At 39.2% G+C, this 17046-nt stretch overlaps 1 protein-coding gene across 6 annotated transcripts in view; it reads right to left on the minus strand.

Annotated features, from left to right (window-relative positions):
• Positions 1–3952, minus strand: part of CEP120 (centrosomal protein 120) — a 79248-nt gene extending 75296 nt beyond the window's left edge. For 2 of the 6 annotated variants that reach the window (XM_060296150.1, XM_030869780.2), the window contains exon 1: positions 3328–3767. In XM_060296150.1, the coding sequence (XP_060152133.1) occupies positions 3328–3376 (49 nt within the window). In that variant the 5' untranslated portion in view covers positions 3377–3767. Of the gene's footprint in view, positions 1–3327; positions 3772–3884 lie in introns of those variants that run through there. The other 4 variants (XM_060296149.2, XM_030869782.3, XM_030869781.2 and 1 more) reach the window with 4 other exon arrangements.
• Between the last annotated feature and the right edge of the window lie 13094 nt (positions 3953–17046).

Genomic DNA, 17046 nt, shown 5'->3' on the forward strand with positions numbered 1-17046 from the left:
CACTGTGAGCAGCAATGATCTTAATAACATTTGAATTAAAGAGTTAAAAATGTGATTACACCAATTTTAGATATTACGATACCAGTACTTAATATAGAACAGTTAAATCATCTGGAGAGTTGAGAAATAAATTAGCAAAAACAAATTCACCTGCATCTTAATTTTCCTGCTAACACAGTTAAGAATACCTTACAAATTAGCCAAAGGAAAGTAAACACATTTATTCATTCATGTTATTTTCAAGGACAATGTTGTATATTATCAAGAAATATTAAAATATTCTATCTACACATTACTGTCCATTTGTACTGCCTGACCTCATTCCTTTACAGTTTGTTGAAGGCATATTCAAAGTCGGGTATACGCCAGAAAATGGGATGCAAAGAGTAAAACAGAGTACTTGTTCTTGAGGAATTGAGGGTCTAGTGGAAAGAGACAAACTTAAAACACTGAAAACAGAAAGTTAAAAAACTAAGAAAGACGCACTAAGAGTCTTACAGCCAACATGTTTCCAGGTCTGGTGAGGGGGATTTCGGTGAGCGGGATTTCAGTTAGGGGAGTTTTAACCACTGTTAAGTAAATACATCCCTGCTGCTACTCACCCTGCTACAAGCCACTTAGTAAGGAATTAAGCTGGCCAGAAAGAGCCTGATTGCAAACCTGTGAGTTTCAACCTGATGTTCTCATTTGAAACTCCCTATTAAGAGTCTTACCACACATGGCGTGGCTCTCCCAATTAGCACTAATTGGAGGCCTCTCGCTGGACCTCATTTTCAGCTGCTCTGAAAGATCACTAAGTTTCCCAAATGAATTTCATATATGTCAAAAAACCCTGTATTTTCAGACTATCCTAACTACAACCTCCAATAAGCTTGAAAATAGAGGATAAGCAATAGAACAAACAGGTCCCTGCCTCGTCCCAAAGACAATGAATACCTTGAGAACAGAAACGCTGTCATTTTCGTCCTTGGAATCCAGTAAATAGCCCAAAGTTTGCTCATAGTAGCAACCCAATCATTTTATTTTGAATAAAGGGCATTTCTAGAAATGTGGTCAAGAAATTGCAAGCAGCTCAATATAGTTGAAGGACTGGGAACACATGAACATATGGCAGGAGGGGAGATGAGGCTGAAAAGATAGGCAACAGGTCTACCATAGAGGGCCATGTACGCCACTCTTAAGTACAGACCTTACCCCTCAGCACACCGAAGGATTTTAAGAAAATTAGATTGGCACTTCAGAAAGGTTATCCCCAGACAGTAAGGTGGACACTAAGTGTTTTCTGAAAAGAAAACATTCATGAAACAGACTACTGAGACGATTACTACAGTAGATTAGGTGGATAATGACGGCCCCAAAGCAAGACACCCAGAATGGAAACTCATTCATTTAAAAGTTTATATGAAGCACGTACTATTATTTTAAAAATAAAATCAACACTCAGTGACCATGTATAAGTTGGGGATGGAGAGGGAATGCAGGAAGACGATGACTCCCAGGGTCTCGGCTTGATGCAACAGCGTGGTTACAATGAATGAAAATACAAACACAAGAGGAGGAACAGTTTGGAGGACCGTGGGCCAGTTTTAGATATGTTTGTAACAACCCCTAACTGACCTTCCGGACTCCAGGTTCTCTTCCCTGCAAGCTGCTACTAAAGTACATTTGCAAAAAATCTCTTTCCTACTTCACTGGCTCCCTATTTTTTAGAACATTAAACCTAAATTCCTTGGCTTTCAAGATCCTCCAAGGCCTATTCACTCTATCTGTACAAGCTTATTTCTTACCACGATATTCCTGAATATTCACCTTCCTTGGGTCTGGTCACCTTGCTGACCTCTTCACTGTTCCACCCACCATGCTCAATCCCACAGTGGCCTGGGTTGTCCAATCTCCCGGAATGACTTTCTTCTATCCTCGCTTATCTAAAGCTTACCTACCACTCAAGGCACTTCAGCCATTATCCTCTCCCACCTCCAAAACCTGCATTTACAGCCTGTATCATTTATTTTTATTTTATTTATATTACATCCCAACATATGTCCTGCACATTAATTTGATCTCCCCAAGGAGACAGAACCCTACAACCTTGAAGGGAGAGAGCACTTGACATTTCTGTTACCTCATAGCATGCGCACAGTTCCAAGTCCAAAAGCTTATGTTCACCAAATTACAATGGGATTTCAGTCCTATGTCTTTAAACGTCAGTAACCTAACAGTTAAATCTGCCCCAACACTAAAGCTTCTGGTCAGTCTTCTCTCCCAAAACTCAAAATTTGGGTTTGTAATGTTTTCTTTCCTCTCACCACCCAAATGGTGCCAGGCCTCCACAAGATACCTCCCACGGCAGGGCAGGGGTCCCCAGCCATTCCTCTCACCACTCAAGATGACGTCTTCGCGTCATGTTATTCAAAACCTATCCTCAATTTACCTATCAACTCCTATACCCTCCACTTTCCTGCAACCTGCTCTCCAACCACACTGAATTCAAGCAATCAAAGAACATGCCTTGTTTTTCTACACCTTAAACACGCCACTGGCTCTTCCCTTTGCCTGGAATGCCCTTCCTTCCTTTTTTTGCGTCTGACAAATTTCTAATCATCCTGTAAGACCCAAATAAATGTCATTTCCTCTGGGAAACCTTTCCCAGCTTTTCCCCAGACAGAGGTGGTCATTCTCTCTTCCACATCATGATGAATTATTTGAATTATTTATTGTTCTCCATGCTACTCCCTTAGCTTTTAGAACCAGAACTATTTTACTCTTCCATTCCCAGCACAGTGCCTGACACTCAGTGAGTCTCCAAATAAACAACTGTCACTCATTCAACAAACCAAACTTCGAGGCATGTGTAATAGACCCTCTCGACAACTGTAGTCCTCTACGTCCCCCGTCAAGAGCTGTAAAGGGAACAGCCACCGCAACACTTCTGAAAATGCAGGAAACGTGTACTCGAGTCAAAGTAAAGTTCTCACCAATGGTACTACCAGGAGATTGCTGAACAGAACGTGCTTTCCAGGCACACTTTCGGCTCATAATATACGTCATCGACGTGCTGCCTCTGATGGAAATCGTTTTTCCAACATTCTCTGGGTCTACGGCTAGTCACGCTAAATATCACCTATCCCTAAGAGCTCTCACACTCCCTTGGGGGATTTTTAAATCAACTGGCCAATAGACCTCACTGTGTACAACTTTGAAGAAGTCTCTGGGGACGGCACAAGCAAAGATGACAGAGTTTTTCAGGTTAATAAAGCCTCGGTCCCATACTACTCTGTTAAAATTCAGGAAGCAGCAGTCGCAAACGCCAAGTCCCGGGCCACTCACCTTCTAGGATGGACACGACGATGAGCAGTTGGTCGGACTTGGAGACCATGGTCGCGGTCGGCGGCCCGCAGGCGGGGTCTGCTGCGAGGAAAAGGAGCCCGGCTGAGTGGCTGGCAGCCCGCGACCCCCGGCTGGACTCCCGCCGAGGCTCCCGCCACCCGCCTGCGGCCCGGGACACCCGGACCCCGCTCTGCGGTCCGCCTGCAGCGCGCCCGGCTCCCCGGCCCCGGGCCGCCAGTCCACCCGCAACCCGGCCCCGACTCAAAAGCCGTTCGGCCACCCGGCCCGGCCTGTTTCCAGGGAGACGCGAGTCCGCCGCCTGAGGACCTTTTGCCGCCTGCGTAGCAGTTTTTTAAACGCCCGGGTAGCCGCCGCGGCCGCCGCCGCGCCCCGCTTCCACCTAGCAACCAGGCCCGCAGGCCCACAGCCCGGGCGAGGCTGGAGGACAAAGGGTCATAGAGACCAGGGCAGTCGAGGATAGAACGCCCCTCAGCCCGCTTCGCCTCCTACCGTTTTACGCAAAGTTCCAGAGGCCTGAGGAGAAGACTAGCCATTACCTCACAGCGCCCCCTGCTAGCCGGACGAAGGAAAGCAGGCAATTTGGTGGAGACCAACTGCGCAGGCGCACTACTGCAGTTAAACGCTTCCGGAAGTTCCCCAGAAACGAAAGTGGATTTGTTCTCTGCTTTACGCCCTAGACACAGCCTGGGAAATATATCAATAGAGATTACAAAAAAAAAAAAAAAAAAACTAGCTCTGTTCAGGCCCTCATTGTCAACACTGCTTAATATTTAAGTCACATAAAAATAATGATTTAAGTCTGAACTCTAAAATCAACTAAAATTGTCCTCGCGCGGCTGCTCAAGTTTCCATGCTTTGTAAACAAGTAGCGTCAATACGGTAATTGCTGTAAACTGTTGGCGGTGACGTAAGCGCTCTGAGAATTTCCTGTCCAGTAAAATTTACCCTAAAACAAAAACATTGTCACGTGGGCCGGGGAATTAAAGGTATACGTTCTTCTACCCCCTGACGACAAAGTAATGAGCAAAGTCAAGACCAGAATAAAGAAGGCATCTAAAAGCTGTAAACCGACATTTTCCTCTTTCTACCCCTTCTTCCCCACACACTTCAGCCTTTATTTTAGAAAACATTAGAAATCTTTCGGAGGGCACCTAGTTTGAAACGATCTTGGGCGGGATAGGTGGGAGGGAGGAGGAAGAGAGAATAATTTCCACTCCTTCACCCCCACTCAACCCCGACCTCCGCTTTGTGCCCCAAAGAAAAGGAGGATGTGGAGACCACACTACTTCTAAGACCCTTTCAGGCCCCTTCAGAGCCCTCCCTGATAGAAAGCATTATGCAAAATAATATCAAAGTAGTGATCTACTTTGGGTTCATCATTGAACAATACATTCCCTTGCAGAAAATGTCAAACAGACTCAAAAGTAGGTAGAATAGTATAATGAACCAGCAGGTACTCAGAACGCAGCTTCAGAAATTGTCAACTAAAGACCAATCATCTTCATCTGTTGCAGAGGAGCAGGGATTTGAAGGAAATCCCTAAGGTCATATCAATTCATCTCTTTCAATATGTACCTCTAAAAGATAAAGATTTTTTAAAATATCTTAAAATATTAGATACTTAACCACAATTGCATTATTACACCTTAAAAGTTAACAATAATTCCTTAATACAATTAAATATACACTGTTCAAATTTCCCTGATTGTCTCATAATTTTTTTTCAGTTGGTTTGCTCAAATCAGGACCCAGACAAGTTCCAAAACACAATGTATTTGGTTGATCTATCTCTTGCCACTTTTAATCTGTAGGTACTCGCCTCCACTTTTTTTTTTCCTTGAAACTCTTCATTGAGGAAACTGGCCGCGTAATTTTATAGAGTTTACCCCTGTCAAAATTTTGTTGATGCAATACCAATGTTGTTATTTAACATATCCTCTGTTGAGCAGTCTAATAAATATGTCCACATTGACAATACTCAAAGAATATTAGCAAACAGATGAACAACAACAAGCAAAATATAAGGTTATCAGTGGTGTAAAACACTACTTAGCCTTAAACTCTAGAAAACGGGAGGTCAAAGCATGAGACTAAGGGTCTCCAGTGGAAAGAGATCAGAGTTTGGGACCTACTTCTGCCAATTTACATGCTGGGTTACCTTAAGCAAGTCACTATCTGTTCTAGCCTCAGTTTCAGCTATACAGTGGTAGCATAGATGATGCCTTAGTTCAGAACTTAAATGTAGTAAATGCCATTTAATTGTTACCTTTTTATATGAACAATCTCAGACCTTAAATAGTAGCTGTAAAAGAACTAGGAACTGCCATCAATATACCTCATTGTTTTGCTTTAGGATATCCACCAGGGCTGAAAACCTGGATTGTAAACCATCGCTGAATGCCAGAGAATAATCTCAGGTGAGAAAAAAATCTGACAAATCGTCGACATAAACTAAGAAACTTTTTCACATGGTAAAATTTTCACATGGCTCTCTTCCTCTGGATTTTCCCCCCAAAACAACACTATTACTTCTAAAATCACCTCATCACAGCTAATGAAAAGTCATCAACTTAGTTGGCATGGTTTTTTTGTTTTTACAACTGTAAAACTAATGACATGAAATTTCTCATTTATCCCACCTAGAAATGGAATTATAATTCTATCAGCATCTAGAGCCTCCTTATCTGTTATTCTACAATCTAATTTCCTCTCATATGTGATATTTAGCAGTAATAACTTCAGTTCTTGCATAAATCATTGTATTTTAGCTTAAATTCATGAGAGGAAATTTTGTTATAAGTTTATAAAGTATCAATACTGTTTCAAAATACATAAGTGCTAATAAGATATAAAATTTGTGTCTATTACATAATGTGAGATTCATTACACTGTAAACATGCAAATTCAAACTAACAAGTTTGATTAAATCCTTGATTCTGAAATCATGTTTGTCAACCTAAAAGCTTATCATATTAGGTAGCTTTCTATTTCTAGGGATTTCCCAGAACCAAACAAAGCATTTTGACTCATTTCAAGCCTTTCTTTTTCTGTAGCTATTTTATATTCCCGCAAACCTCTTTCCTAGTAGTATGTCTCTATATTTCTTATCAACACGTCTGTGGCCACCACAGGAGGGATCATGAGCTGTGTTCCCCTTCCTCAGCCCCTTGCCGCTTTTTGTCCCCTCCCCACATACTCACACTTTCACACTTAGTAAAATTTAAGGCAAGCTCCAAGGACTAATAAAACTAACATATCTATTGAATAACTGCTATTTGTAAAAGCATGGTGCCACCCTGACCTTCAAGGCATGCTTAGAAAATAGCCTCCTTCTAGAAGAGGGAGCAGGAATAGACTTAATAACTAGTCCTCACTTAGTGTCAAGGTGACTTCCAATCTAGGGTCTGATCTCATTAAACTTGGTCATTAATTTCTGTGCCTTTAATCCCTTAAAGAAGGACCACTAATATCTATGGTAGTGGAGACAATGGAGCCCCATAGTAAAGAGTCAGACATACCTGCATTCCAAGTTTCTCAACCTATCAGCCTTGCGGCTTAGCCAAAATTACTTTGCTCTGAACCTCAGTTTTCCCATCAGTGAAACAGAGTTAGTAGTCCTCACCTCACATGGTTTTTGTGAGGATTAAATGTCATTGTCTCTTTTAAGGGCCTAGGATGTGATGAAATCTCTGAATATGGTAGCTATTTTTATTGTGAATGTGGAGGGATAATTTATTCTGCTATTATTTTGTGATTTGTTCCTTTTCTGGTTCTTCAGAAATAACCAGATCCTCTATATCCCCCCCACCTATGCCTATATTTATGTTCTGGGGTAATATCCCCCCATACAGCCCCTCTCCTTGCCTTTTGTGAAGGACCACGGCAGAACCTTCCAAAGTCAGATACTCCTCATGTCAGGCAGGTGCTGTTAACTAGTGCAGTGGGCTGGGCCTGGCCTGAGCAGAAGCAGAGACAGCCCTTTTCTGCCCCAGCTGGGTATTGTCATGCAGTAATAGGCAGATTTTCCAAATTTCCATAAGAAGCTAGCATTATAGATATTTACATGAAACGATTCAATTTTTAAATGCTGGTAACTGATTTCAGTTTAAAGAAAAAAAAAAAAAACCCACTGCAGGAACCAAACCAAAACTTCTGCCAGCCACAGGTTAATTACCAACACCACACCTCATCCCCCACTCCCAACCTAAATTCATGAAGGTGGTTTTAATAGCTGTCCCTGACCGGCTGCGGAGAGTGGTAAGGAAAGGAGAAGAGGTTGCCTTCGGCTGGGAAGGAGAGGAGTGAAGGGGAACGTGGTGGGGACCCACAGTCCACTTCTTGGCAAACCCCTTAGGAGGGGATGGAAATGGGGAGGGAAATGAGGAGTTAGGCCCCAATTTATCATCCTTGGCACGGGTTCTTATGCTCCAATTTCACATAGAATCAGCAAATTCACTAGACTTCAAGGGCTTGGATGAGAGACAGCTGAGCAGTGACCAGCAAGGACAAAAATTTTCAAGGCCTCCTCAATATTTACTCGGTGTAAGAACCTTAGCACCTTTGCACAACATTTTGTGCGTGGATGAGGGGAGCTCCAATGATGACTGAAATGGAATTTCTGCTGTCGAAAGGAGCTTCGGATGGACGTTAAGAGTCTAAAGAAAAGCAACATTTCTGGCACTCTCTCCTATGTGGAGTAAGCTTCATGGGGTTACTTTAGGCTGAGGTGAGCTTTGAGCCACCCTGTTATGGTATGTTGTCACCGTGGCTCTCTCTGAGGCAAGGTGTAGAGAGTGGGAGAATGCACCCTTCTCAAGACAGAAGAGCTGGAGACACTCCTGGAACTCTGGAAAGGGCTGCAGGCCAATAGAAAATGCTGCTCAGTTTTGCTTTACAAAGACTATGCCGTCAGTAGAGTGGCCACATACTAGGGGCAGCAGACTTTCAGGGGTCCATTTTAGGGGTAGAGGATAGAACAGATGGTAGACGCTGGGATGAAAGACCCGCCACAGTAACACTGACATTGAGAAACATTATGTGACATTGTGGGACTTTGCTTCACCTATTATGTAATGTCTGATGTGTTTTTCTTGTTTGTTTTTCTCTAAAATGCTCCCTTTTGAAAAACTGAAACCAATACTGGTGGAAGAGCTGGTGCCAGTCTACTCAGCTGTCTGGTGGAGAAATTCCCCAGGCTTCTGGGTGAGTGTTGGGCCCATAGAAGTCTGACCCCACTAAATGGTAACAGAGTCTTCTGTGCTAAAAGATATCCCTGGCACAAGAGTTCTATTTAATGCTGATGTTACAAGTACACCTGAAGCGTATAACGCTATTCCCTACCTCACTGTGTTAGACTGAACCAACCACAACAAATTACATAAAAATAATTACAGCCCCACCTCTTAAATTAAGAGAAAGTCTCTAAACATATGGCCTAGATTCAGAGAAGACAGAAGCCTCCCTTAACTTCTCACCCACATCCCTAAGCCGTAGCACAAGCAGCTCCGCTAATCAGCAGCTATAGCAAGCTGCAACACACCATTTCATGAGTGCTACAACAAAATTGTTATCCCATGCAATTTTGCATAAATCACAATGCTATGCTTCCCGAATTTTTACATGTGTTCCTGCTGCCAACATAATACTTTTTATTTGCATAAATGTGTACTTTTCCAAGCAGGTTCTAGTAAGCATAACAAGAACTCACACATGTGTCCCAGGAGAAATTCAGCATTGAGCCGGGAGCCACTCAGAGGGCATTAGGGATAGATGGGTCTTGAACCAAGAAAGAGCAACAGAGAAGGGAGGACCACACCTGTATCTGCTGAGTTAGGGATACTTGCATCTTTGATCCCAATTCTTTGGAGAAAGAAAAGAGAGGAAGAAAGAGAGGAAAGGGAATAGAACAGTTGATCCCATTCCTTTCCCAATCTAAATTACTTAAATGGAAACTTCATTGAAACAGGGAGGGCGGGAGGAGATGAGATTTCAAACAGATGTGAGGTAAAATTTTCAACAGGAAATAAATTGGACTGAACTGATATTTTAATAGCTGAAAGTGATCAGAAAGCTGTGGGGTCTGACTAAGCTGTCATAACGGGATGGGAGAAGGAAACTCAATGCTGCATAGTTGAAAGCAGTAACTGGAGAAAAATGGAACCATTTCATATTTGTACCCTGACCTAAGTTCTGATTGTTGAACAAACCAGTCATTTGATGATGATGATGGTGATGATGATAATAATAATATTCTATTGACTCTTCTGATCTTTCCAGCAACATTATGGAGAATAAAGCAGGGTTTTTACCACTTTTCAACAGATACGAAAATCTGAAGTTGGATAAACTTGAACAATTTGATAACAATCAGAGGTCAGGTCCTCTGAGTGCTTCTGTTAAGGTACCCTAGTGATTCTCAAACTGGGGTACACATATGACCTGAGAACATGGAACTGTGCCAGAGCTCTGGAGTAGAAATTTCTATAACACATTGTGGGGCAACAATGTTAATCAGTGGTGAGAAATGAAAACATGTTTTTTATATTAAAATAAGCATGAAACTATATGGATACAATAAACATTTTGCATGATTTTTAAAGATAGAACATAACGCTTCAAAGAAGTTTGCTTTGGACTACACGGTCAGCCTTCGACTAACCCAGACTCCGTCCATGTTAACCCTCCTCTCCAGTTAGTGGGTAATTTAGTGGACCCTTTGAAAAGCCCCTCACTTACACTCTTGAGCTAGATTCATCTTTAAAGCTGCTTGCAATAGTGAAAGGAGGAAATACAATGTCCAAGGGGAAGTAATATCCTACTTCCACATGACACTCTGTGGGGTTAGAGAAGATTAAAGTCATCCTAATTATATGTTGAAATCATTGTTATTTCAATACAGTGAATGAAGTCCTTAGGAAGGTTGACTTTGATATTCTAGTTACGCCAGATTTAAATGGTTGGACATTTTCAGCTGAGGGGTACTCTTAGGATAGTTGAGTGGGATAACGGAATATTAGTGCACTTTGTTAATTTTCACAACTGTGAATTGGTTTTTTATTATAAAAATAATTAATGTCCCAGATGAGAGCTGACTAAAAAGTAAAAAGCAGTGATTTAAAAAAAAATTTTGACTAAAAACTGCAACATTAACGTTGAGTGGCTTATCCTAACGTTAACCAGAAATATACCATCTTCCAAATATCAGTAAGTTAGAAAACATGTCTATTTTGTTCATTGTCCTATTGTTATTGCCTGGAAGAGTGCTGAGTAAATGTGTAGTAGAGGCTCAATAGACTCTTATTGAGTAAACAAGCCAAATTTACAACAATCATAGAGTTATATCTGCATCAGTTATAGAGAGTAATAGAGATGTAATTCGTACATGTGCAGAGGACAGAGGTGAATACATAATTCGGTGCAGCTCAAGAAGTGTAGCTGTGAAATTTTCTTGATCAGATTGCACCAACCATTCTCTGATACATTAAAAACACTGTGTAATCCATTTAGTTTCAGCAACTTTTTAACAATATGAAAAGAAATGATTTATTGGACTACAGGAGAGAAGAAAGACCTACAGTGGTGCTTTGGGAAAGGCTCAAAGGCTAAGATGACAATAAAGAGATGACGTCAAGGACGTCAAGGATGAGAGCGAGTGAGCTACCCTTGAAAAAGTGATTATTCTACATGTGTTAAGAGGAGAAAGGAAAATTTGAAGAAAAGGAAAAAAAGATATAATATTAAATTCTATGTTTCATTAGTGTCCTCAAGAAGCCTGACAAGGAAAGAGGATTACTCCATTAGGGAGTGAAAAGGATACTTAAAATAAGAAAAACGAACTATTTTAAAATCTAGACTTCTGCACAATTTAAACCAATAGTTATAGACACAACGAGACGTATTTTCGAAATACATTTTAAAAAGTGTTTATCAACCAGTTCTAATAATTCTTAGTTAAACAACATTTGCATTGTATCAAGATTTGGAATATTATAGTTTTGGCCACCATCCAGCAGTGTTTATTAACAAACTGGCTTCTGTCATCTCTATCAAGGAATATGTACATGCCAAAATGATGTCTATTCAGCAGGGAGAAGTTAAAAAGATATTTTACTACTTGTTTGCTATTAGTTTCTTGTCGGGAATGTTAACACTGATTTGATACAGCACATCCCAAATCCTTGTTTAAATTAACAACATCCCAAATCCTTGTTTAAATTAACAAGTCATTATATTAGTAGAACACATGCCAATGAAGTACAATCTATTAATTAAGTTCCATGAGACAGGATCTTGTTTGTTCTACTTTCTATCCCCAGGGTCTAGAATAGTGCTTGGCACACAGTAGGCATTTAATAAATATTTGTTGAATGAATGGACAAAACTACAAGGATTTTAGCCAGTAGATGGACTCTAAACCTAACGTGACATGACCTATTTGACTAATATCCTCTATTATAAAGTAAATTTATCAAAACGTTAAACATTTTCTTGGAATATTCATTTCTTCCAAATAAAATGCTATAATATTATTTTGTTATATTTAGCTAGTAGCTTACTTTTGTCAAACTTCTATACTTCAATTTTTTTAATGTAGCAATCAGAAGTTTTCAAGGACTTTCTCTTGTTTCTTACCTTGACCAAAATAGAACCATAAGATTCCCAGGAGTTTCTTCAAATTTCAAATACCCAAACTCACATTGCCGTTTATCTTGGAAAATTTACCTCTGAACTTAATCAGAGGAATTGAATAAATTTATCATATATCTATGTTCAGTCAAGTTCACTGGTGATTTTTTTTTAATTAAAGTAAGCTTCTAAGTTTTAGGAAAACGGAGCAGAGATTCCAGGGCTTGAATTTGTTTCCATTTAAAAAGTATTAAATGGTATAACAAATGCATTGCAACGGACCCAATTATCAGCCCATCCAAATGGTTAACTTACCACTTCTCAGAGTAGAGCTTAGGGAGTGCTCATCTTACACAGGTGGCCAGGTTTCTTTTCTTCTTGTCCTTTCCCCTGAAGGGTTTCTGCCTAGATCAATTAGCTTTCTCCCTACCCAGCCTGGTTCTCATGAGTATGGGTGCCTAATGTTATCATTTTGATAAGAAAAGGTGGAACTTCATAGAAGTTCCTTGTATTCATTACCTTCACATTCATTTAAATCAAACAATTTAATCTGATACCTGGTAATGAGGCAATTATTCCATACATTTTTTTTCTCTCCCTCCCCTCAAATCATCCATGATTATATTCAAAGATAATAACATCCAGATACGTTATTTACTTTGGTCAAAATTTCACTCATTGGGACATTTTGTTTACAAGTCCTCCCCCCAAAACAAAATCTCATTGGATTAAAATGTTACAGGTTTTTGGAAACAGAACCAACAAATCTGCTTATATTAGTTGTTTGTACCTTATCAGATACTGCTTTCCATTCTAAAATCTCATACATGAACCACCAAACACAAAAGAAGAAGAGAGTTAATTTAATACATTTCCCTTAATTTGAGAACTGTCTCTTTTGATGAAGCTCTATCTTTTTTCTACTTTCTTATATCAGCAAAATAGAAATCAATTTAAATCTAGATGATCAGTATTTAGCTAGCTTGAATATTTTATTTCCTCTGTGGCCACATGGTATTATAATATGTAGGAATTATGAATCCAACAGATTAAGTATAAGTAAATAATGGAGGATGGATGCCAAAGAGCCTATGGATCTGTAGTCTGCAGAATAAATACTGCTGAGTTTAATGGAGAGAACGTAGAAACCCCAAAATAAGCATTTTTGAAGGGCAGAAGATTTTCTATCAAAATACAGCACAAGTTTTCCACAATTATTTTGGCACCTAAGTAATCTTCAAAAGCATATATTTTCAATGCAGTTACATTTCTGCTAGAAAACAATCATGTGGATTACCTTCCATCTGTTTTTTATCACCTCCCCCTCTCCTCATACCCTTAAAGATACTGATTTCCTAGACATCCGAGCTATGGAACAAAACATGAAATTTCACCAAAGAAGGAAAAAGTTAAGTTCATTTCTAAAGGTCACTTGCTTCTATTTTTGTATTTTTGATGTTATTTTTAAATATTTCAATAAAGTTAAAGGAATGAATGAATTATCTGAAAAGAGACCACTTTTTAAAAACATAAGGATTATTTTTGTAATACTATAAATAGTTATTGAACTCCCTCTTCAATGTAATTCTTCAACTTGATGATGTGGTACATAAATTATTCAGGAAGAGATGTATCTTAATCACTTCTTATCAGCATTGATATTTTAAGATTAGGTCTCAAGGACATTGTAGGTAAAACATAGTTTAAGCACAAATCCTATTACTGAGATTTGCTTTAAGATCTTTGGCATTTTGTGATTGCTAAAAGCCCTCGTCTCTTATAACCAGCCATATTATTACGTTGTATTTAATGGAAACTTTTAGAATTAATATTTCAGATGCTATTTAAAGTGATTAACTTAAATCGATAATTACAGAGATTCAAGCAGCTTCTCTTTCCCTATTATTCCAGCCTATGACGTGAAACAGTTCACACTAAAATTATAAAACAATATGTTGAGGAATTCTTCAATATTCCATATGTTGTATAAGTATCAGTATGCTTTTAGCTTCAAGAAGTGGAAAACGTGACCCCAACTGGTTTATAGCATAAGGAAATGTTTGTACTTGGTACTTTAGAAGTAGGGAGAGCTTCAGGATTCGTGCAATCCCTACAAGTCCATCGCCTGTGCTCTTCATTTTGAGTTATTTCATCCTCAGGTCAGTATCCCTCACTGGGGAGAGACTGTAACAGCACAGAATGATTTCCAGAGAAACAGCATCTTTTTGGGGGGCCTTTCTCCTAACAGTAAGGACATTCCTTTTTAAGCAGCTGGAATCTCATGGGCTCACACTGTCCCTTGGGCTCATTTCTGAACAATCCTATGGCCGGAGGAATGCCACAGTTGACTTGTCTATACCCTATTCCTAAACCAGACATTGTTGCAAGAGTTTGAGATTAGCTTTAAACCAGCCAGGTCTAGTCCGGAGGCTGGAGATGAAGTCACCTTTCTCTGAAGCACATGGTTTGCAGAGACAGGACAGCAAGATAGGATACAGTTAGGAAGGGAGAATGGAGAATGGAGGAGCACTAACAATGTTTGGCAGAATAAAGCTTTTTTTTAATAGGTAATTGCCTGTGATGTTGAACTAAATATTCAGTTAAAGGCAGCAAAACAATATAAAGCAGTAATCATCCAAGTAGGGGGATATTACAAGCATCTAAAACCATTTTTATTGAAGTTAAATTCCCCTCCCTATTATGATTTGCACCTATATGGGGCTCTCTTCCTTGTCCCACTGAAAATTAGTTACTGTTGGGAGCCTTGTTGAATCTGATGGATGAAGACTTTAAAATTATTGAGAACTATGGCTGTAGAAAAAACTTTTTAATGTGAGGGGCCAAAATAAATGGTTGTAAAGGAATAAAATAATGTAGCTGGTTATTCATATTTCATCCTGATGTCAGCCTCTTTTCACTTGCTGTTTTGGTTTCAGAAATCCTGTGATAAAGGCTATTACTGGGTTTTTAAAAATATTTCTTCAAAAAAAAAAGGCAAAAGACCAGATTTCACCTAACCTAGTGATAAGGAGAGTAGCCTAACTTGTTTTGTTTTGTTGACCCTGTATCTCACCTAAGACTGTGTCTCTTTGGTAAAGGATGGTTCAGGAGTAACTGTAGCATTGTCAGCCCTTTCTCAAAAAAAAAGGCAAAAATAATTTCTCAAAAAGCCCTGACCAGCAGTGGTCACCTTTTTACATTGTATAGACTTCATCTTGGAAACATTTGAATAGGAGAATTTCTTTTTACGTGAGCTAATTTAAAATCTAATGATTTCTTTTTCTAATTTTAAACAAAATAAAAATTCAATGCAGGGCTTCCCTGGTGGCGCAGTGGTTGAGAGTCCGCCTGCCGATTCAGGGGACATGGGTTCACGCCCCGGTCTGGAAAGATCCCATATGCCGTGGAGCGGGTAGGCCCGTGAGCCATGCCCGCTGAGCCTGCGTGTCCGGAGCCTGTGCTCCGCAATGGGAGAGGCCACAACAGTGAGAGGTCCGCGTACCGCAAAAAAAAAAAAAAAAAAAAAATTCAATGCAGAAAATTGAGAACATATAAACTTCAAAGACTGTTGGTAGGGATGGAAATTGGTGCAGCCACTGTGGAAAACATTATGGAGGTTTCTCAAAAAACTAAAAATAGAACTACCATAATACCCAGCAATCCCACTCCTGGGTATATATCTGAAAAAAATGAAAACACTAATTTGAAAAGATACTTGTACCCCAATGTTTATAGCAGCATTATTTACAATTGCCAACTGTTCATCAACAGATGAATGGATAAAGAATATGAGATATATACCTACATCTCTATATAAATATAGATATAGATATACACACACACACTATGGAATACTACTCAGCCATAAAATAGAATGAAATTTTGCTAGTTGCTACAACAAGGATGGACTTGGAGGGTATTAAGCTAAATGAAATAAGTCAGACAGGGAAAGACAAATACTGTATGATGTTACTTAGATGTAGAATACAAAAAATAAAACCAGTGAATATAAAAAAAAAGAAACAGACTCACAGATTCAGAGAACAAACTAGTGGTTACCAGTGGAGAGAGGGAAGAAGGGAGGGGCAAGAGAGGGGTAGGGTATTAAGAGGTACAAACTACTATGTACAAAATATATAAGCTACAGGGATAGATTGTATAACATGGGGAACATAGCTGATATTTTATAATAACTATAAATGGAGTATAACCTTTAAAAATTGTGAATCACTGTGTTATACACCTAAAACTTGCATAATATTGTACATCAACTATTCCTCAATTTTAAAAATTGCAAAAAAAAAGTATAGTCCAAAAAAAAAGTAAGAACATATAGAAGCATATAAAGAACAAAATTTTAAATCCTCATAATCTCTCTAGCTAAAGAACCATTGATAACATTACGGCATAGTCTTCCAATTATAGATGAATAAATTGTAATATGTATATATAATGCTTTTAAAAAGTAGTACTTTACCAGAAATGCTGTTTTTGTAACCTGCTTTCTTTGTTTATTATACCATGAACACTTCCCCCATGTATTAATAATTCTTCTAAAACCATCATATAGTTACACGATAGATCATTTAAGCAGTCTCTAGTGGGCAGATAGCTTAGTCTTGCAAATAAAACATTTTACAAATGTTTACAAAGCTAGAATGTCCAACACAAACATAAGCCTAGCCTCCTATATGAACTACCTGAGTCTTAAAGTTAGTATTAAACCAGAAATCCAGATGGAAAGCTAGGAATGAAACTCCAAACTGTAAAACAAAAGTGTGACAGAGGAAACAAGCATGGGAAAGAATTATGAATTAGATATGTACTGGAATTTCCTGGAAGTTTTCAGATCCAAGTCAAAAATACTTTGTCTACATGTGTCTGCACTAAACTTCTGTTATTAGCTGCTCGTTAATTGAGGTGAGGGCTTTACATCAAGTTTGGAACTAAAGTAAAAGGGAAAGGATCCAGAGAGTGAACCTCGGTCCTGTGGGTAGAGACTGATTAGATGCTAGATATGGAGGAGTTTCTAGGAGACAAAAAGAGGTAGGTAGCTCTGTCCTACCCTGTCTT

The sequence above is a fragment of the Globicephala melas genome, chromosome 3 (genome assembly GCF_963455315.2).
Source record: "Globicephala melas chromosome 3, mGloMel1.2, whole genome shotgun sequence".
Taxonomy (NCBI): Eukaryota; Metazoa; Chordata; class Mammalia; order Artiodactyla; family Delphinidae; genus Globicephala; species Globicephala melas.